Here is a 21,570-nt window from a genome sequence, read left to right as displayed (position 1 = left end):
ACTCATTGATACATGGATATTAGCCCAAATGCTCGAATTACCCTGGATGCACAAAACACATGAAACTCAAGAAGGATGACCAAAATGCCAATGCTTCACTCCTTCTTTAAAGGGGAACAGGAATACCCTTGGCAGGGAATAGGGAGGCAAAGTTTAGAACAGAGGCTGAAGGAACACCCATTCAGAGCCTGCCCCACATGTGGCCCATACATATACAGCCACCAAACTAGATAAGTTGGATGAAGCAAAGAAGTGCAGGCTGACAGGAACCGGATGTAGATCTCTCCTGAGAGACATAGCCAGTATAAGACAAATACATAGGTGAATTCCAGCAGCAAACCACTGAACTGAGAATGGGACCCCAGTTGAAGGAATCAGAGAAAGGACTGAAAGTGCTTGAAGGGGCTTGAGACCCCATATGAACAACAATGCCAACCAACCAGAGCTTCCAGGGACTAAGCCACTATCCAAAGACTATACATGGACTGACCCTGGGCTCCAACCTCATAGGTAGCAATGAATAGCCTAGTAAGAGCACCAGTGGAAGGGGAATCCCTTGGTCCTGCCAAGGCTGGACCCCCAGTGAACAGGATTGTTGGGAAGAGGGCAGTAATGGGGGGAGGTTGGGGAGGGGAACACCCATATAGAAGGGGGGAGGGGTTAGCATGATGTCGGCATGGAAACTAGGAAAGGGACTAACATTTGAAATGTAAATAAAAAATACCCAATTTAATAAAGATGTAAAAAAGAAATAATCCAGTGGTCAGAGACTTGAAAAACAAGTTGTTGTTTTTTTTTTTAATTTTTAAATGGCAGATGAGGTTTGGTTAATCAGACCTGCAATATTGTGATTTGAACACATCGAAAATGTTAAAAAAAAATCATCTTGTAACTTTCCATAGCAGAGCATGCCTGTAATCTCAGCGCTCAGGAGGCCAAGGTAGGAGGATCATGATGTTGAGATCAGACTGAACCATGTAGTGAGACTAATCTCATGAGCAAATTTAAAAAACAGTTTCTTATTTAAGGGTTTGAGATGATAGTTAATATTGCCAATTTGACAGAAACTAGAATTACTTGGGAGACAAACCTTTGGGATTATCTGTATGGGAGGCTCTAGAGTACATTAAATAAGGTAAGTAGACCAACCATAATTGTGGGAGGCACCTACACAAGTTCTGGGTTTCCAGGACTCGATACAATGGAGAAAAAGTGCTCAGCATCCATGTTTCTCCCTGTGCTTCCTACCCAGGGAGGGAGCATGGCCAGCTGTCTCAGACTCAAAAGTCCATAACTTCCCTGCTATGATGTAAGACACCTTCAAACTGTGGGTCCAAGCAAGCCCTTCTATAAGGTCCGTTTGTCAGAACCATAAGGAAGCTAATAGTTGGTGCAACTCAGTGTCACAGCATTTACCTAACTATACAAGGCCTTGGGTCTGCTGCCATCTGGAATAAATGTCAGATTTAAAAATTTCAAAATATTAATTAAGGATCTGTTATGTGTCTTAGTACATATAAATAAACATTATTCAACTTGTTACATTTCATGATCAGAACACTTATGTTCTTTGGATGCATGGGTTGTATTCCTGTAGGTTACAGTGTGCTTATCAGAAACGGAGGGATCAGGGGTCACTGTGGAAGAAGAGGTGTAAAGAATTCACGGTGGTAGGTGACCCCTTCTTCCACAATGATCCCTGAGACCGCCATTTCTGCATGTCAGTCACAGTAGCTGTGACAGTATGCACAATACTGGTTCATGCCCAAGCCAGGCTAAATCATGCCATGAAGAGGGAGAATTTGGCAAGAGGCTCCATCCCAAGCCAAGAAGTTGCAGACAATTGACAGCTGCAGAGAGAGAGTCAATAACTCCTGGTAAGTTGACCAGGCTCCAGTGGTCATATCCACAAATATGTGGCTAACACAAACTGATCTTTACTTATTTAGAGAGACACAAAGTTGAGGTGGGCATGGGAGCAAGAGTAGATCTGGGAAGAGTTGGGAGGAGAATAAATAGGATCCAAATACATCATATGAAAAATCTCAAAGAACTAATAAAATAATTTAAAAATTAATATTAAAAATAAATGAATATCACAGAAGAGAGTTTTGCTTAAATGATCATTTATAATAGGGCAATTTTACTAGAGACTAAGAGTCATGCTATAAACCACATCGAGTTTTATGAAAATATTGTGCATAGGAAACTGAATACACAGTCACAATTGACGCCATTCTAGTGAAAGTGAAACTCCAGACTCCCACAAAATATCATTAGAAATATAGCCTTTTTGCTACACATTCACATTACAGACATTTAAATGGCTTTACATTATTTCTGGAATTCACATATTTTACTCTGGGTATTATTTAGGGTACGAGGGTTTATGGGAGGAATAAAATAAGAGTAACTTTAGTACCTTAGGCAATGATCAAGAGTGACTAGCTTAAGCATCAATGCAAGTGTGTATAGATGCCTCGGGCATGTCCTGTGCAGTCAAGTTAAGTGTTTTTCTAGGGAACTGGTCTCAAGACTCCATTCCTAACCATTGCATGCTTCTAGAAAAACAGATTGAGGAAGCCAAATAATAAGTTGCCAGCCTATACTTACAAGGTACTTTAATGTGAACAAAATATGTAATACTGTGTTCTTATAAAGTAGAATTTCTCATTGTAGCTCAGAAGGCAGTGGTTTAAAACTAGAGATGGGGTGCTGGGAGATATTCTGTTGCTCAGAGGTTATGAAAGGATATGAAGTGGGTATCTTCTCTCTGTCCAAACCCCTGGACATACTGGATAAATTTCAAATTTGCTAGTATAAATCCTGGAAAGAATTATGTTGATACCCTCCCCCCTTTCTGATTGGAACTGGTGGAGTTCAGGTTCTGACAGTCAGTGGGAAGAGGGATGAACAGGACAAGCTATGAATCCATTGCTGATTTAAATGTCAATTTACAAGACATATCAATAATACTGTTAAGGCTCTATTTATTATGTTAGGAGAATGATGTATGCTTTTATTAACAAGTGATATAAGAAACACAACTGTCATAAATTGGTAGCATTTGTCAAATTTACTGAGAGCTGCTCCTGTTCCTGGACACTATTTTACTAGATCATAACTAGTGCTACCATGAAAAGCACACTTTGAAACTGAGAAAAAGAAGACACAGTAAGTGAAAGAGGCATCAAAGCAGCTAGCGCAACAGGAAAGTGCGAAGACCGAGTCAGTTACTGAAATAAAGGTAGACTATGAGCAGGTAGCTCTTCCCAAGGTGCACATAAGTAGTTCTCATTAGTGATAATGGAAGTCTTGAGAGCGCTTCCAGGAAGACGGTGTGTCTGAGTAATTGACTTGGTGTGGGACAGGCAAGCAATACACACAGTAGTTATGATGGCGGAAACATAAACACAGATGACGCAGTAGTATACTTTTGGAATTTGACCTAATCTATACAGTTTTAGCTCCTCGAGATCTTTGAACTTATAAGGCTCTTTCTGGAAAATAAAACTACTAATTACAAATCTACTCTCTCCACCTCCATATTCAATATTTGCAGGGTTTCTATGCATAAAATAGCTGACTAGTGCGGAAGCATTACAGAGCCACAAGAATTTGGAAACTGAGAGGCATGGCTTTGAATTGTGCTGCTTTCCTTTATTAGAAGTTCACCTTAGACTCCAGCTCCTTAAATGTTGATAGTAACAGCATTTACCCCACTGGCTTTCTGAGCACTAGGTTTAAAATGCACCAAAAGCACCTGATATACAACAAGTGACCTCTGAATATCCATTAATATAATTAGTAAATGATGGGAGAAGGGTTTAACTTTAATCAACTGAGTATTTTCAGAAATCAGAAGTCTACTTAAGATCAATTGAATTTTCAATATAAATAAAAGCAATTCTATTATTTTTCATATCATTTTATGAGGTTCAAAAGTAAATACCCAAAATTTGCTTCCTATCTCTCTTGTTCTCAAGCAGAGCATGCTGACACAGCACAGATAAGCAACAGGACTCTTTTGAATGGTGCCTCACACTGTGTTTACTTACATGGTTCCCTTGCTTGATTGAACCACCCTTTCTAGCTAGCAAGGCAATGGGACATGCCATTTTTCACTTTTCATTATACATTATCAAAGATTGGATAATTGATACTCATGAACAGAGCATTCAGCATCTATTTTTATCTAAAGAAAAACACAGAGCCTTCTTCACTAATTTAAAAAGTTCAGGTTAATATTCCACACTTAACCCTAGAAGTGTAGTTTTGGATGTAAAATGACTTAAGGACTGAAATTTCTACAGTTTGTCTGCCAGCACATCTGGGATCAGGGTCAGTCTGTATGATGCCAGAATTGTCCACAGTAATGCCTCTGGCCTAAGAAAAGAGTCACCCACCCTCCATACCACAGGCCAATTAAGCCACAGGCTTAAATCCAGGTTTCTCTAGATGTTTGCACAGAATAACCAGTCTGCTAATATTGCAGACTCCCAGAATCACTGACTAATTCCATCTTTCTTGTTCCTCAGGGCCATATTTCATCATATTTTGGAGGCATGAAGGCAGAGACACAACCTTGTATCAGTACCTATTTGTAGCTGTCCTTTTCAGAACGTGCTCAACAGAAATGTCTCGGGCTCACGTTCCGTCCTGCACAGCCTAGACTTGTTTTTATTAGTTTGACATTTCGTTCTGACCTCTGTCAACATATCTGGCCTCTGGTTTAGCTGCCTCTCTTTCTTATAACTAACACTCTTCTGCTTTGCTAAGACAAACTCACTGCCTTGTGTCCTGGGCACACATGCAATTGCTTCATATAACATAGACATCTTGTCTTATTCAACAACACTTCTCATTTTATTCAAGACATACATTTGGCTCCTGCCATTTCTGTTTTTCATTCGGTCCTAATATGATTAGGGATGTAACATGACTGCATAATACAAACAAGGAACAGCTGTTCTGTTCAAAAAGACTGCTGTGAACTGTTCTTAAGACTTTAAAGGTCTTCATGACTTTACAGACATCTTCACACATCTTTTGGTCCTCACAACAACCCTGTGAGGTAGGAATTGACATGATCATTAGCAGAGCATAAAATAGGAAAAGTGAGATATACCCAAGCATACAATTAGTAATCTGCTACTTAGTGCTGTGGACCTTAGGGTTTGTGTTAAAGCACAAAGCACTAAGTCCTGTAAAATATGCTCTGTTTATTCCCAGAGAGGTAACAACATGGGATATTGTATCTTTATTTTTACTGCATTTTATTTTCATTCTCTTGTTTTGAATTTTCTTCTTTATTATAACTTACACAAAATATCTCCATTTATTGCAATATTTATTTTCCAGTATATATACTTAAAATATAAAAGGTAAGCAAATACAAAGAGCTTTCTAGAAAGTAAACAAGCATTGCTTTTTTTATGATCAAAATGTTTTTGTTTGAAATCGATAAGCAATTATTGAAGTAAAGTTTGGTTCACATACACACATACACACACACAATTTGGGGAATAAAAAGCTGGAAAAGTGAAACAAGCAATACAAATAAAGCTATTTTTTAATATACTAGAGTACTAAACTTATTTATCTCCTCTCAATATCTATATAGCTTTATTTTTCCTGGGATAGTTCTCCCTGGTTTGTTTATAACTGGTATATTTGTATCTTCTAAGGGTAATTAGTTTTATAAAGTTAGGAAAAACATATTTATAGCTGTTAAGTTGGGCTCCAATTGGTACCCAATGAACTGATGCTAAATGAATTAGTGAATGAATGGATGGACAGACCTCTATTCCCATCCCTATTTGTATTTGAGGAAAACATCCTACATTTCAAGAACCAATATTCAATCAATCAATTATTCAGTTAAGATTTCCCTAGAATCCAATGGGATTCTGCACAATTAGGTGAGGGGAACAGCAGAAGGTCTGAAGGAGGCAGGAACATTCCTCTAGTCAACATGTGGAGCATCTAGGTAAAGGGTGACAGGGGATGGGGGCAAGGTAGCAGAGTGCACAATGATGTACTTATGGCATTGGAGGCCCAAACAGCACCCAGGGTCAGAAGAGGAAGTCATGGAGAAGTCAGGCATGACATGACACAGGAACCAATGTCATTTGGAGGAGTTGCAAAAGGATCCCAGAAGACACTTGTGCGGATGACTTGTCCAGAGGTGAAAGGTCTTTAAGCAGATGATAGTAGAGTGCTCTGCCCAGCCCAGCTGATCTTAAAGGGTCTTGCCCCAATATGACCAGGGAGTTATACTGATCCCGACATGCACATAAAAGAGGAAATCATTATTATTTTGTTATATTTAAATCATACCCAAATTAAAAAAAAATGTACACTGAGTTCATTCAATACAAAGTTTAAGGATTATAATTGAAATGTGAAGAATCGGACAATTCTATACAGAATAATCTGTAGCACTTGTTTTGAGGCACTTGCCAGACTTCATTGTAAAATACATATAACCTTTAAAGAATTCTAGTAAATCCTCTATTTAATAACAGTCTCACAAAATGGCATATGGAAATGTTGTGTGTAGCATTGCCTAATAAAGTCAAATAAAAACAAGCGAAAATTATTGACTGTTCAAGAATAGGGAAATAAACAACTAATTTGAGGCAATTGTGGTATCTCTGTAATTTAGGATATCTACTCACTGAAAGGAAAAGGTCAAAGCACATGTGATTACATATTAAACATAGAAAACCAGGACCTATTCTGCTAGATGTATAGGCATATTATTATTATTTTTTTGGAGTACTTTGGAATTGTCTTTCCATTCTCCTTGGGGACACATATAGAAGAATCCAGAGGCTGTATGTGGTCATACACGAAATAGTTTTTACTGCTTTTTCAGTACTCAGTCCAAAATAGGCATACACATTTGTAATTTAAATTTTTAGACATAGCTGAAAAATTATTACAAGCATTTGGTAACTGTGGGAAAGAGAAAGCAGCGTGGTTTTTCACTGTATAGACTAAAAGTGGATATGCTCCTTACATGCCAAACTCAACTACAATCATGTTTCAAAGCTCAAAGAAAGCCCCAGGAAAACAAAATAAGGTCAAAATGATTTATATAAAAGTATGTGAAAATAAAAAGAGAAACAAAGATGCACAGAAAATTAAGGACTAGAGGCTAAGAGATCAACTGAATTTAAACGGGATGAAAGAGACAGGAGATAGAGGTGGTTAACAAGCATCCAACAGAAAACTCGTCACTTGAAAAAAATATATGGGCAAAGGGATGCGTCTGTGTTGCCTTGATATGTTAAGAGCAGTGGGGAAAGTGCTAAGGTTCTGAGAAATCCACCACTCCTGTATGTTGTTCAGCTCTAAATGTCACAAAAGTTGAGCTAGACTCCGGTGGCTCATCACAATGATAAACTTATACAGTCTAAGTGTGCCATCTGTAAGTAATCATTTTGGATAACCAACTGATTATATATTTTAAAAAGTGATCACACAGCAAAGTATTTTTTAATAAAGATTTTTACCATGATCTGTCTAAATTCATGAGCAGAGTATGGCTGTTGTTCACACCAGATGTGCTTATAATATGTATCTCACATGTAGACTTTCTTAGGAAAACAAAAGAGGTGCTCTTTGATATTAAGAATCTAAGAGTATGTGTGTGGCTTCATTATTCACAATGAATATGTTAGAGTATATTCATCATATATATAGATATATGAGATATATATGATATATATGATATATACTGATGGCCTAGCAAACAGTAGCCATGTAGGCTGATATTTCATATTTAATGTCTGATGCCCAGGTTTTGTGCAATCCAGTAAGAAACCTGCATTCCATTAATGAAGCTCACTGATGTGAAGGCTATTCCTCTGAAGGTAGGAAAGTCTTGGGTACGGAATATGACATTTTCAAGGTTTTACAAAAAAGAAACGAAACAAAAGCCCCAGCTACCAGAGAACAACTTGGTCAAGGCCTTCAGGTTGTCCAAATGTCTATATATGTGTTATTCTTAAGCATATTTAGTGTGGAAGGAGCCTGTGACTCTTTTCTATTCATGGGTTTGATTTCCCTTCAGTGGATAGAAATTGACTTGAAAATTGAATAATTTTCTATGTGATTTTTTTTCCTTTAGAAAATAGTGTTCATTAAAAAAATACAAGTGGGCAATGAGTTTAAAAGAGTTGTATAGTCTAATCTGTTTGTTTTATTTCAATTAGCATGTTTTATTTGGAGAAAACCATGGCTTCTACAGAAGCTCTTTGGATCAGTGTTAAAATTCTCATCACCTGTTTCAAGCCTCTGCCCCTAATATCACAGTCTTACTTTATTACAAAAACTGAAACAGGAAACAAGGAGTCATAAACTTACTTGATATTCCTGCACGCCCCTTTTCTCCCTTTTGTCCTTTAGTTCCAGGAAATCCTTAGGATAAAATAAAAAACAGGAAAAAAAATCAGTTTAATTCAAAATAATGTTTTTCTTACTTTCTTTCTATCTTTATTCTTTTTCATTTTAGGGATACTGGAGACTGTACCCAAGGCCTGTGTATACTAAGCACACGCTGTATCGCTGAGCTATGGTTTCACTCCACAAAATTTGCTTTAAATGGTGATAGGACACCACAAAACAAGGTAAAAATTTATAGCAACTTAGAGTTAGTGAAATACAATAATCATTCCATGATGCTAATAAAGATGATCATTTTTGGAAGGCACACGTGAGTTTGGTATTAAACCATCTAAATTTACTTACAAGGGTGTGAAATGTTCTCAAACATTTCACAGGGATTGTAGTATGAGTATAGAAAACAGGGATTGTAGTATGAGTTTTGCATAAGCATTCTCGTTTTTCTCTTTCTCTGTATTTACCCACGTACACGATCCCAGCCTCTTCCAATCTATCCAAAATCTTCTATTTTCCCCAGTATAGCTTTATTTTTGGTATCATTATTTATTTCTTGGTAACAGAATATCCTAAAGATTGAACTATAAAGTTCAGGGGCTTGTGGAATTCTGATAACTGTGTTCCTAAATGTTCACTGGTTCCTCAAACCTCTAGTCTAATAATATCTGCCTATGAGAACCCTGATCCATTTACAGGGGCCCAAACTTCAAGTATTATATGAAGGTCAGTGACTCAAACTTGTAAGTAAATGTGGAAATGTTGACGGTTTGGTTTTGTGAATGGTTTGCTACTTTGTCCTAAGTTCCACTTTAAGTGATTCAGGAGATAATTATCTGGAACCAACACGAGTTTTCCACTGTGACAATTTAATCTCGCGAGAGTGGTTCTGTCTGACTATTAACTCTTCTTCCAAGAGGTATCAGATGCCTATCTTGCAGGTACTACCATTTTAGCATCAATACAGGACTGACTTCGGTCCTTTCGATTCAAAGTTGAAATCATTATTAATGTTTTGGATTTCCCTTTAACTATCCATCCAAACTACATCAGGAGATGTGGCTTAAGAATCACAGATTATGGAAAGTTTTCGATGATTTTTAAAGCATTATCTTCAGATATTCTTCTCTACTACATGCAGACTTTTTGGACAGATTATGGCCTTGAAACGTTTAAAGCTGAGGCTTATTCCACGAAGTAAATAATAATCCCCTCTATTACACAGTTGCTTTGAAAGTTAAAAAAATATTAATAATATAGTTTTCTTAAGAGCTGGTATTACTGCAGCTTCTCCTACTATTCCCTCAGTTTTATTGTCTCTGACACCATAGCTAGAGTCTGAGTTCTAGGATTTTATACTCAATAAATGAGAGAAAGGTGTTTTTACACCTCGTTTTCTTGTATAAGACTATTTTATAAGAATTCCATGCAATGTATTTTGATCATATTTATCTCCTTCCCCAATTCCTCTCGGATCCACCATTGCCTCCTTACCCACACAGCTTCATGTCCATTTTTAAAAACACATCAAGCCCCACTTATATTGCCCAACTATTCTTGTATATGGGGCCTAAAGTGGACTCTTTATGATACACCAAGGGTCACACGCTTAAAAATAATCCACTACCCTCCTATCCCAAAGGTAGCCATTGTCAACAGTGACTTAGCTACTGATAATGAGCCTTTGAACCCATCTACCCTAATACATAATTAGATTTTTGCTGTCTTGAGTTTGTACAGAAAACCTCTTTAAGAGCACAATTATTATAAGGTTAATTTTAGGGTTCTAATACAAATTCTTTTATTCATTTTGTAATTTTGTGTTTTGTCTTTATCTCTGATTAGAATATTTGTATGTACCTCTTAAAGATTTTTGGTCCCTAATTCACCAAACTTTTTTAAAAAATGTAATCTGTATAAAATAGGTTGAAACTTGAAGCACTTAAGCTGCATAAATTACACAATTGAAATAATTTGCGATTTTATTTTAAATTAATTTATCATTAGTTAAATGATAAATATTATGTATCAGATCCCTATGCTAACTCTCAAGTTTCATTGCAATTTTTTAATATATATCATTAAATGTGCTTTTCATTTTGAGTAAATTATTTCAAGTATCATTAAATTGGCAAAATAATTAAGTCACACCAAAGAACCCAATGTTTTAATTTTTGAAGAGTACTCTTTAATGAAGACTATAAATGAATTTTCATATTTTTCAAAAAGAAAGGATTAAAAATCTAAAAGTATAAAGGGGACGGAAGGGTTAAACCTATGTGTGTGTCATCAATTTGATTCTTCACAAAGAAGGAAACACAATATAATACTCAATTTTAAAAATTCAGCTTGAACTTCATGCTCAGTAGAGAAGAAAGAACGCACAACTGCTGGCTGCGTTTCTATGCAATGATGTCTCCTCCAGTGTATTACAAAGAAGAGGATACCCCGTGATCTTCTAACCATCATGGCCTCTCCTCCAAACTCCTGCCAACCATGGGTGTATTTCCTGTCTCCATGGTCTGCCTTTTTCAGAAGTGCATGCCGTTTGAATCTTTCAGTTTTTAGTACTTTCAGACCAGCTTCTTTCCATTGGTAATGTACATTTAAGATTTCTCTGTGTCATTTTGTGGCCTGATTCTATGTTTCTCTCTGTCACTATGAATCAATTTTCTGCCTTCTTCACAGTTTATCTATCCATTCACATGCAATAAGTTGGTAGAGGTTGGATGAAGTGTTTATGGTGTTTAGGTACATCACAGGGTCTCTTTGGGGCTAAGACACTATTCTGTCTTATACTGATAGAGATAGATATGAAACACAAAGAAGCCTAATGTACTCAATAGACTTTTATCGATAATGAGGCTACGATTGGCTTAATACTTGTGTTAAATGATCCCTGAAGACAAGGTGTTATAAGTTGTGCATTTGATGAGAGGTGTATGGGAACCGTATGCTTTCTTTGACATGTTCCTATAAACCTAGAAGTATCTAAGAGTAATAACTATTAAAACTACCATAGCAATATGGACTGTATTCTCTTGGTGTTACTTTCCTTTGAAAAGGGAATACATAAGCTTATTCTCTACTAATGCTGCTACGTGAAGAGCATAATCCAATATCTGTGCATGTAATCAGTGGTAATAACAATCATTATCTATGAAAAAGTTGAAAGGATTTCAGTGTTGATTATTATGAGCTAATAAGAGAAACCCATTTATTGTGTTAGGAATACTTTTTTTTTTACCTGGGTCACAACAAAATTTGGTCATTTATGTCTAAAAGGGGCTTGACACTGCTACTTTTTCCTGGTCCTCTTTCTATTCTACTTAGTGCATGGTAGATAGCATCCTTCATAGCAAGCTATGACTATGCGAAGTGTATAGATACTGTGTGTGTGTGTTGACTGTGATGTGTGCACAGAACTATTTTCCTTTCATGCATAGGAACTTTTTTTCTGGTGGGCAAAAATCAATTCAAATTATTTTAGACTATGAAGTTAACTAAGAGAGTGACACTGTTGATACTATGAAGAAAAACTTGTATTGTGTAAGTATTTTAGAAACACTATTAATGATACAGTATTTGTTTGCAAACTCTATGACAACAGGTATAGCATCACAATACCTACCTGACCTCCCTGCCTTTCCTGGTGCTCCTGGGTATCCTCGCCCACCAGGGAAGCCAACTGGTCCCTGATCACCTTTAGGACCTGGAGGACCTGCAGGGTTAATAAAGAAAAATATGTTTAACAATTATTTTTGAACATATTTGAATGCCCAATAAATGAAATGAATCTCTGGGGAGAGTATGACATTTTTCCTATCATTCATGTATTCAATTGGAAGATAATATTAAATAATGACATGAACATACTACATTGAGCATGTTATAGATTGTCAATTAAACACTCACGGTCAGAAAAGACAACATTTTTAGCTTTATCCAGAAAGCTACTATAAGCAACCAGAAAATTTCAAGTGGAAGATATTTCTGTAGCCAGTATGATAAATATTTGAAGCTTGAACTTTTATTGCTCGTATTAGTAAAAATACAACACAATAAGAAGGATCCATGAGTATTTACTTAAACGCTATGCTCTTGAATTATTTATGGGTATGAAATGCACATATATATCTGTAGATTTTTAAAATGAAACCTGAAAATTAACATTATTTTACCTCATATCTCTAAAGTAACTATAAAAACTCCACATGTAGGAAAGGCTATTTCTATGAATGAAATTATTGTAGAGCTAAGCAATTTAACATAAGCCAACTTAATGGGAGGAGAAGCCCTTGGTTCTGCTAAGGCTGGACCCCCCCCCAGTGTAGGGGGAATATCAGGGCGGGAAGGCGGGAAGGAAGGCGGGGAGGCAGGGATGATTGGGGAGGACGAACACCCTTACAAGATCCAGCAAGCAAAATTTACATGTATCTAATCCTCTGAGAAATATTTTCTATGCATTTATAAGTATATCTAAAACCAGACATATTGTCGTCCAAAATATGTTAAGTTTAAGAAATATTTGACAAATATTTCAAAAATATTATTTAACTCATTATAAAACTTTGATTCCAGCAGAGATTAAGAAATTAACCTAAACAAATAGTGTTATATAGTAAAGAGGAATCATTATTTATGCAATAAATATGTAGTGTATTATGTATATCAAATGTGACATAGTTTGTAGTATATACTCACTAGACTTTTTAAAACATGTAACCTAAAATGGCTTAATTTACTCTACCTGAGCAAACCGTTAGCCATACCTTCTTTCGTTATGCAGTGAGATATCTGAACTTGTAGCTATTGAGAATTGTGGTTTACATCTAAAGTGTCCCCTTAAAAGGCTCTGATAATAAAAGTTTGATGGTGTTATTGAGAGGTAAAGGGATCACAAGGGGCACCGACCTCATCAATGCATTAATCAACCAGTACTATCACAGATGAAGACTAGTAGGCGTTAACTTACATTCTGAAATCACCATGAGAGCAGACTCTATAACTGCTTCATTATTCCACACATCCACACATTATTGCATGCTATGAATGCACATATATATGAACAATAGAGCATTCTCTCAAAGGGACTGATACTATAAAATGAATTATTACTATAATGTCTTAAGGAAAAGCACATTTTAATCTCTTGTGCATGCTAGAGGATGTGTAATGATTATAACACTTTGACTATTTAGGGCCTCTAGGGTAACCACAAAAGTATCTAAGACATTTCTTTCCTGCTGTGGGAGTAGGTGTTTGTTAAGGTGACTTTAATGAGTTAAATGATAGTCCACATAGGGTTTATGAAGGAGGGGTCATTAGGATTGGTTACCATCTATCCTTCAGTTCCTGGTTTTGGTATCACATTTGAAGCAATCCTACAGCGCATTAAACAGAATACAGATATTAAATGATGATAAAGCCTATGTTTTTTGAAGATTACATAGTTTCTGTTGTCATGGGTCAAGTCAAACCACAACCCTTTACCTGAGAGGATTATCTACTAGGAAGTATAATTAACAGTTTTGTGACCTGTTAATAGACCTGCATAGTATCTATTTGTATCAATGAGTAGTGTTCTCGAAAGCCACTAGTTCCTTGTTCTTGCCATTTATCTTGACTGCCAACTTGATTGGATCTGGAATTTGATTAAAAAAATCCCCTGTGAGTGTTGGGGGCAGAGGGTCCTGTGAAGGCGGCTCTAAGATGAATCAACTGAGGGAAAACCCTCGCCTAGAATCGTGGCCCCTACCAGCAACACAGTGGTTTCAAAATAGCAATGAGGAATGAAAAGCGGATGCTTTGCAACTTTGTTTGGGGCTGGTGAGTGTTTATCCTGATGCTATGACTACTGCTCTGGTTGTTGTTGCTGATGCTGTGGCCAGCATTTTTTTCTGGACAGCAGACTCCAGCTTCGGGAGTCTCCAACATGAACGGAAGGACAGTTACTCTGCAAGAATAGCTCAAGCTTTTAGCCCTGGATTAGGTCAGCAGAAGAAGTTGGCATTAGGGACGGAGTAACCAACAAGTTCTCTGCCCTTTAAGCAGGAAGACAATGTTAGATTATCAGCCCCTATTTTGTAAGCCAGTCCAATAATTTTTATAATATTCATGCATCAGTCTTTTTCCCTGGGTAAACCCAATTAATTTGGTAGGAGACAAGATGAAACACGGTATCTGTTTATACTAATAGAAAACGCTTAATGTCTCAGATCCTATCTCACACAACCACAGTGCAGAAAAAATTGGAATAATGATTTTAAGGGGATGCTTTGTACAGCAAACCACGAGCTTCACTGATTTCTGTGTGTGCACTATATAACTTTACCAATTATGCTTCATAATTGACGGTAGGTTCTTACAGATCTTAATGATAGCAGCTTTGGGAGATAAATAATGTTTGCTGCTTCTCCTACTTAAGATATAAATATATTTTTCTTTAACTCTACAGAGCCTTCAACAAGCAGATGGACCTTGCTAGGTAAAAAGTACAAATCTAATGTTAAAATCACACACTCACTGCCTTATAGAAAGATGAACACATACATGCTCTCTCTCTCTCTCTCTCTCTCTCTATATATATATATATATATATGTATATATATATTTATGCATATGATAAATGATAAACAGAGATTATAAAGTAGTTTTGATCTTTTAAATATAAGATACACAATGATGTACTTATCACATACATGTTATTTATATTTTCCATCCTTAGCTACTTTTCCTTATGTAACTTTGGTTAGTCAAAATATCAAAAGAACATTTTACTTCATCTAAAGGGGGAAAACCGAGATGTGGTGCAAAGTATTTAGGAAATTTTTGACCAGTGAGCCTTTCTAATTATGCTTAGATCATTCAGTCTCTATCCTTTTTAAACAGTGTGCAAAGAATTTGTTTGCAAAGCATGGCGTTTGAATAGCATGACAGTCACATTGCTGTTATTGTTGGTTTCATTTTTTTCAGTAAAGATAGTTCATGCTCTCTCTCCTTTTCTCTGTCTTCCATTATCTTCTTTCAAAACATTGGTTTCAAGATAACAACATACTCAGAGGAAAATAATTTGGAACAATTTTTCTCTAAGTAAAATTCAATACAGAGAGTGGCTGAAAGCCCAGGTAAAAACTGCCCATTTTCTCAGCTTTCTTTACTTTCTGATTTTGTGAGTTTAAGGAGGTATAGTGCAGTCATGGAATATGTGAGAACAATATCCTCTAACTTTTATGACTCATTAATGTAACTGTATATATTGAAAGGCTTATCTTGCAAACTAATCTAACAGGAATATAATTTTCTTCTTCTTCACATACAACCTTATGCCTACTATACATGGAATATAGTCTCTCCAAAACCGCTCAGGCTCATAAACAACCTCATGTAGTAACTCTGGCCAAAACATTAAACATTCTACAAAAATCAATAATTACTGCTTAAGCTACACAGATGAATGAGTAGTTAAGAGAACTGAATGTTTTCCAGAGGACCCATGTTTGATTTCTGAGATCCATATTCAACTTACAACTGTCTGTAACTCCAGTTCTTTGGTATCAGATAATCTCATCAGGTCTCTGAGGATACCAGGCATGCACATGATGCACAGACACATGTGCAGCCATAAATTCCAAACACAAAATAATAAAATTTTTGAAAAATGAATTAATGATTTATATTTATTTTTCCATCTGATTAGGATGCTATTATGCACTATATTTCCCCAAATTTGAGAGGATTTATAAACACACACACGCTCACACATGCACACACACACATGCATGCACGTACACACTCACGCACGTGCACACGCGCACACAGACCATTGAATAAATGAAATAGCTATTCTCCCCTAAATGCAAACATCAATACACATCATTCAACTTCACGATATATAGTTAAGAGATTACTATTCTTACCTCTTGCACCTGGAACACCAGGTGGACCACTTTCTCCAGTAAGTCCCCTGTCTCCCTTTTCACCTGGGGGTCCAGGAGGCCCTTTAAAAATTACAAGTACTGATTAGAATTATAAAGCATAGGTAAATTTTTTTAATCACAATAGTTGTATGGAAATCTAGAGAGTTATATATAATGTAATCAAATTTTAAATAAAAATCTTAAAATCTTAAACTATGTGTTGAATAAATTGTGTTTCTTTTCTAGGTAGAATGAGTAAATTGCAGATCATGTAGTCAAGTAGACCAATTGCAAAGTTAATGCAACATACAACATTGGAAAATGGTGCCTTAAATTAGGAGTTTTAAGAGAGATATTTATATATGCTATTAATATTATTATAAGAAGAATTAAGAGGGTATGCAGAAGGTCTTTCCATAGTAAGAGACAAGGGACAAGTGGAAAATAGCTTGGAGCAGGAAAATAAGAACAATGCCATTTACAAAAAGACTAGAAAAACAACGGACATGAGAATGTAGATGGACTTGTTAGTTAAGACTCAAGGTTTTGATTTTGGATTTTAAAAGAGTAGATTACAGATTAAAATGCACAAAGGAACTAGTCAACTATCTGAAGACTGATTAATCCAGAGTTTTCTTTGCCATGCATTTTCATGTGATAATAAAAGGAAGAATAGTTATGACGTGTGCTGTATATGAGCTACAAAGATAGTAATAAGGGAAATATCCCAGGAAGAACCAGACACCAGGCACAGACACCAGCCACACGGTCTCTCATTCATGCAGCTCCTTCATTTCCAGAGATAAACATTAACTTGAACTTGACATTTCTTATTTCCTTTCAACTTAAAAATATCCATTTTTTTATATATTAAGATGTCTATAATACATAAATTTTTATTTGACAAATGTGACTATAAACAAATTGGGAACCACAAATATAAATTTGGGTAGAACATTGCATATAAAATGCATAGCCTCAGATTCAGTTCCAGTACCAACAAATACATGAGTAATAGAATAAATGAATTAGCAGTGAATAAGTCAAATTATACTATGTAATCCATAGGTGTTGATTTTAAGATATTATAGATGTTAAGATTTGGACAACCCTACTTCTTACTTGTTTTAAATTAGTATATGTTAAATAAAGCTTCATCTGTTTTTTCTAATATTTAATTTCTAATATAATTACTAATGAGGAAAATGTTAAAATCATGAAATAGAGCTTATTACCTGAGAGACAAAATGGGTCAATCCAGTTTACTTTCATTACAATTACAGTGGAAGGAGAGAGAATTATGAAGAATTCATATTAAAGGTAATTAAACTAGAAACTAGATTGAAGCTTAGTAAGTATTTGGGTTGAATCTTCAGAACGGAGAAAAGGATGGATGGAGGGAGGGAGGGAAGTAGGGAAACAGAGAACCAGAGAGAGAGAGAGAGAGAGAGAGAGAGAGAGAGAGAGAGAGAGAGAGAGAGAGAAGTGTATAAAAATGGAAAATGTTTAGAAGCTAATCGCAGTCTTAAATCAAATTTCCTGTAAGTACAACAAATGCCTAATTCAAAAATTCAAAAGTTCCCCACCTGAAGTTCAGATTAATGAACTCACAGATATTATAGACAGACAGAAGAATGAGGATAAGGGAAACCAAAATACACAGGAATATTTTCTCCAAAATACTCTGAGACCTCTTATTGTTAATTCTACACACACACACACACACACACACACACACATATATATATATATATATATATATATATATATATATATATATATTCCTGTACAAGGTCAGCACTGAAGTGGAAAAATGACAACTGTGTGGACATGCCTGTTATTTTCTTGTCTTCATTCCCTAAAAACCACTATACATCAACAGCATTTCCTTTTTGCTAGTTATAGTAACTAATTCTTCAGTCATTCAAAGTACACACAATGGAGACTAATACTGGGCAACTTAATAAGACAGATGGGCATACACAGATGTTTGGTATTCAGAAGCCAAATCCCCCATCAATTATTATCTTCATAAATAACCAAAATAACTATGACATAAAAAATGTATGGAGTAAGACAGCCAGAAAAATCAAGAACAAATAAAATTACTCAAGATCGTGCCATTGACTTGGTCTAGATGAACTTTCAACAAATTTTATACAGAAGGGACGTGATCCAGAGAATAATGACATAGATTTTAAAGGAGTAAAATTAGCTTTCTCATGAAAAGTCCAAGTAAATTCCTTTAATAAAAAGTAAGATAAATAATACAAACTAAACTCTTGGTTTGAAAACTTCATAACATAGAGATAGACTGCACCCTCAAAGATAGGAGGCCAGGGAGTGTGTCGTGAGGCAAAACACTTTCAGTTCCCTTTACCCTCAGTTATCTTGGAAGATGCTGACCAGCGTTAACATACATTACAGCGCATTTCAACAGCAAGGAGGGCAGGAGGAGAATGCCAGTAGGTAAAATTTCCTATCCGATATTAGTAATTTTGAACAGATAAATCCAATAAAAATCAATCCAGATCAACTATAGAAAAGATAGAGCAAGAAAGAGACACAAATCAAGCTGTAAAAGAAAAAAAAATGAGAACACAAAATTAAGTAGTAGAAATAGTTATAGGGAAAGGAGCTGTCAGATCCTATTCTTAAAGGTAAGCACGTTTACAAGACATAAACTTTAAAAATGCAGAAAGTTAAAACTGTAGAAAAATATCCACAAAGTGAAAATAACTATATTCTAATACATAGGTATAAATGACTTATAAAAAATCAGTAAGATTCATTGGAGTTGGAGAAGAAAGTAATGTATCTATGATTACTATTTTAATTTAGTTTAAGGGGTTGGGGATTTAGCTCAGTGGTAGAGCGCTTGCCTAGCAAGCACAGGGCCCTGGGTTGGGTCCTCAGCTCTGAAGGAAAAAAAAGACAAAAAAAAAAAAGTTTAAGATGTGTTGCTAATTAAAAGTATAGTCAGATAAGAAGAGATTTTTTCATGCATATATAGTAATTTCTATTTTATTTTAATTTGTTTTATTTTATTTTATTTTTGAGGCAGGTTCTCACTATGAAGCCTTGTCTAGCCTCAAACTTGTGGTGACCTCCTGCCTCAGCTTTCCAGTGCTGAGTCACTGTGCCTGGCTTTGCTTTACTCATTAAGAAATTCTAGAAATTCTAGGGTGCGGTGACTTTATCCTGCCTGATCACATATTAATCTTTCTTCTGTGAACTTGTAGTAACAGCATCTCAGAAACCATTTACTTTAAGTGACAGAATGTCAATTACCAAATGCCTACACATGACAGACTTTTAATGTTTCATTTCCAGGACAAGGTATTTTACCTTGAATTAAGGTGATATTTTTCAGCGTCTGGGAGTGTTCCCAGTCCTTCAGTCTGAGGTCGTTGGTGATGTTGTTCAATACTTTCACTTCCTGTTTTACTTCCTGTTCCACATGCTCTTGTTCTTCTTTCACAGACTGGATTTCTGCTGATACTTTGTGCACACGTTCCTCCAACTTACTGATGTCCTATAAAACACAGTCAGCGCCACAACCTTTGTTAACACACAGTTAGGAAACATGTACATGCATAGGGCTTTGAAAATGTGATTTTGAAAAGCATATAGCATCGGGGGAGTGTTATAGAATAAGAATAAGAAAGTGAGTGTAAATGTTAACCTTTACTCACCTGATATAATTGTCATCCCTGAGGTTTACTGCCTCTGTCTGCTAACCTAGGCCTAGTCCTGGAAGCTTCTACTCTCCATACGATCTCATCTGGGCCTAGATTGTTTTCAGCCTCTCAGACTTGCTACTAAAAAAGGTCGTCTCTTTCTAGTTCTTTCTGATTCTGGAATGGTTGATTAAACTCAGCTGTTCTCCCTCAAACACCTCTCCAAGCTGACTGATTCAGTCTGTCTTCTGTCTTAACCTCTCCTGAATGCTCTGCTTAGCCCTGTGCTAACTATGGAAATATGTTCTAGTCTTCGGGTTCTTTCTCATTCTCTGACTCACTCTGTCGTCAATCGTGTCTAGCTTGTTCTCTGTGAAGCCTGTCTCTGTACCGCTATCCTGGTAAAACTGGCTCTCTCTCTCTCTCTCTCTCTCTCTCTCTCTCTCTCTCTCTCTCTCTCTCTCTCTCTCTCTCTCTCTCTCTGTCTCTCTCTCTGTCTCTGTCTCTCTGTCTCTCTGTCTCTCTCTTCTCTCTCTCTCTCTCTCTCTCTCTCTCTCTCTTCTCTCCTCACTGCTCTCTTGTTTTTAATTTATTTTTTATTGGATATTTTTCATTTACATTTTAAATGTTATTCCCTTTCCCTGGTTCCTGTCCATAAGCCCCCCAATCCCACCGCACTACCCCTTTTTCTATACAGATGTTCCCCCTCCCCAACCACTCCTGCTTCCCTCCTCCCCACCCAGAACCATGGGCCTGCACTGCTCTCTTAGGTAGCATTCTGTCTTGTCAGAGTTTGGCATATCCTATTCTGCCAAATCTTTCTCTGATTCATCACTTGTCTACCACTCAATTAGACATCACTTTCAATCATGTCTGCTTCCTTCTATGAACAGCTTTACCTTCCTTGTTTGGGATTAAAGGTGTGTGCTAAGGGCTGAGCTGCAACACAATAGAAACAGTTGGTTTTTTTTCTATAAATAACACAATCTCGGGGTTCACAGTGTGGTCAAATATCTTGCAACAAATGGGTGCTCAGAATTCTAGTTCTTTAGCTGCAAAATGTTTATTAAAATTCCTAATCAGAAATAAAATCAGTTGACTACACATCGAAGAATGCCCCTTCTCCCAAATACACAGATGTCAAATACCAAAAACTAAAAATAACTTCTTGTCACAGGAGTTTTAGTTTATCTAAAATGATAATCTTTTACTGTGTGATTGTGGTAAAATATTCTTAGTTTGTAAAATTATTTACTATTAATGGAAGTTCTTAGTGATAATGATGGCACAAGAGTTGATTCAGTAGAATGTCCAACTTCCATTTTCATAATATTTTACTCTCAAATTTTATTGCCTCTGCCTTTGAAGCTTTTTTATTTTACTTTTTATCAATTATAAATATACCAGATACAGACACATGCATACATACACATACATACAGAGAGTGCGTGCAGCTTTTTTTTTTTCACATTTCTTTGAGATAGATAGAATATCATGTATCTCTTTGCCTTAAATCTGTTATTTAGCTAAGTGTAATCTTCCACTCCTGGTTCTTCCCCTACTTT

General features: G+C 36.1%; 1 protein-coding gene across 2 annotated transcripts in view; it reads right to left on the bottom strand.

Annotated features, from left to right (window-relative positions):
• Positions 1-21,570, bottom strand: part of Msr1 (macrophage scavenger receptor 1) — a 72,999-nt gene that overhangs the window by 29,321 nt on the left and 22,108 nt on the right. The window contains exons 5-9 of one of the 2 annotated variants that reach the window (XM_032919061.1): positions 19,674-19,860; positions 16,326-16,406; positions 12,038-12,127; positions 8,374-8,427; positions 5,672-6,278 (exon numbers count right to left, since the gene is read on the bottom strand). In XM_032919061.1, the coding sequence (XP_032774952.1) occupies positions 6,274-6,278; positions 8,374-8,427; positions 12,038-12,127; positions 16,326-16,406; positions 19,674-19,860 (417 nt within the window). In that variant the 3' untranslated portion in view covers positions 5,672-6,273. Of the gene's footprint in view, positions 1-5,671; positions 6,279-8,373; positions 8,428-12,037; positions 12,128-16,325; positions 16,407-19,673; positions 19,861-21,570 lie in introns of those variants that run through there. The other variant, XM_032919059.1, reaches the window with a different exon arrangement.

This window comes from Rattus rattus, chromosome 13 (assembly GCF_011064425.1).
Source record: "Rattus rattus isolate New Zealand chromosome 13, Rrattus_CSIRO_v1, whole genome shotgun sequence".
In the NCBI taxonomy this organism is placed as follows: domain Eukaryota; kingdom Metazoa; phylum Chordata; class Mammalia; order Rodentia; family Muridae; genus Rattus; species Rattus rattus.
The sequence above is the reverse complement of the archived record's forward strand: the minus strand, read 5'-3'. Positions and strand labels throughout refer to the sequence as shown.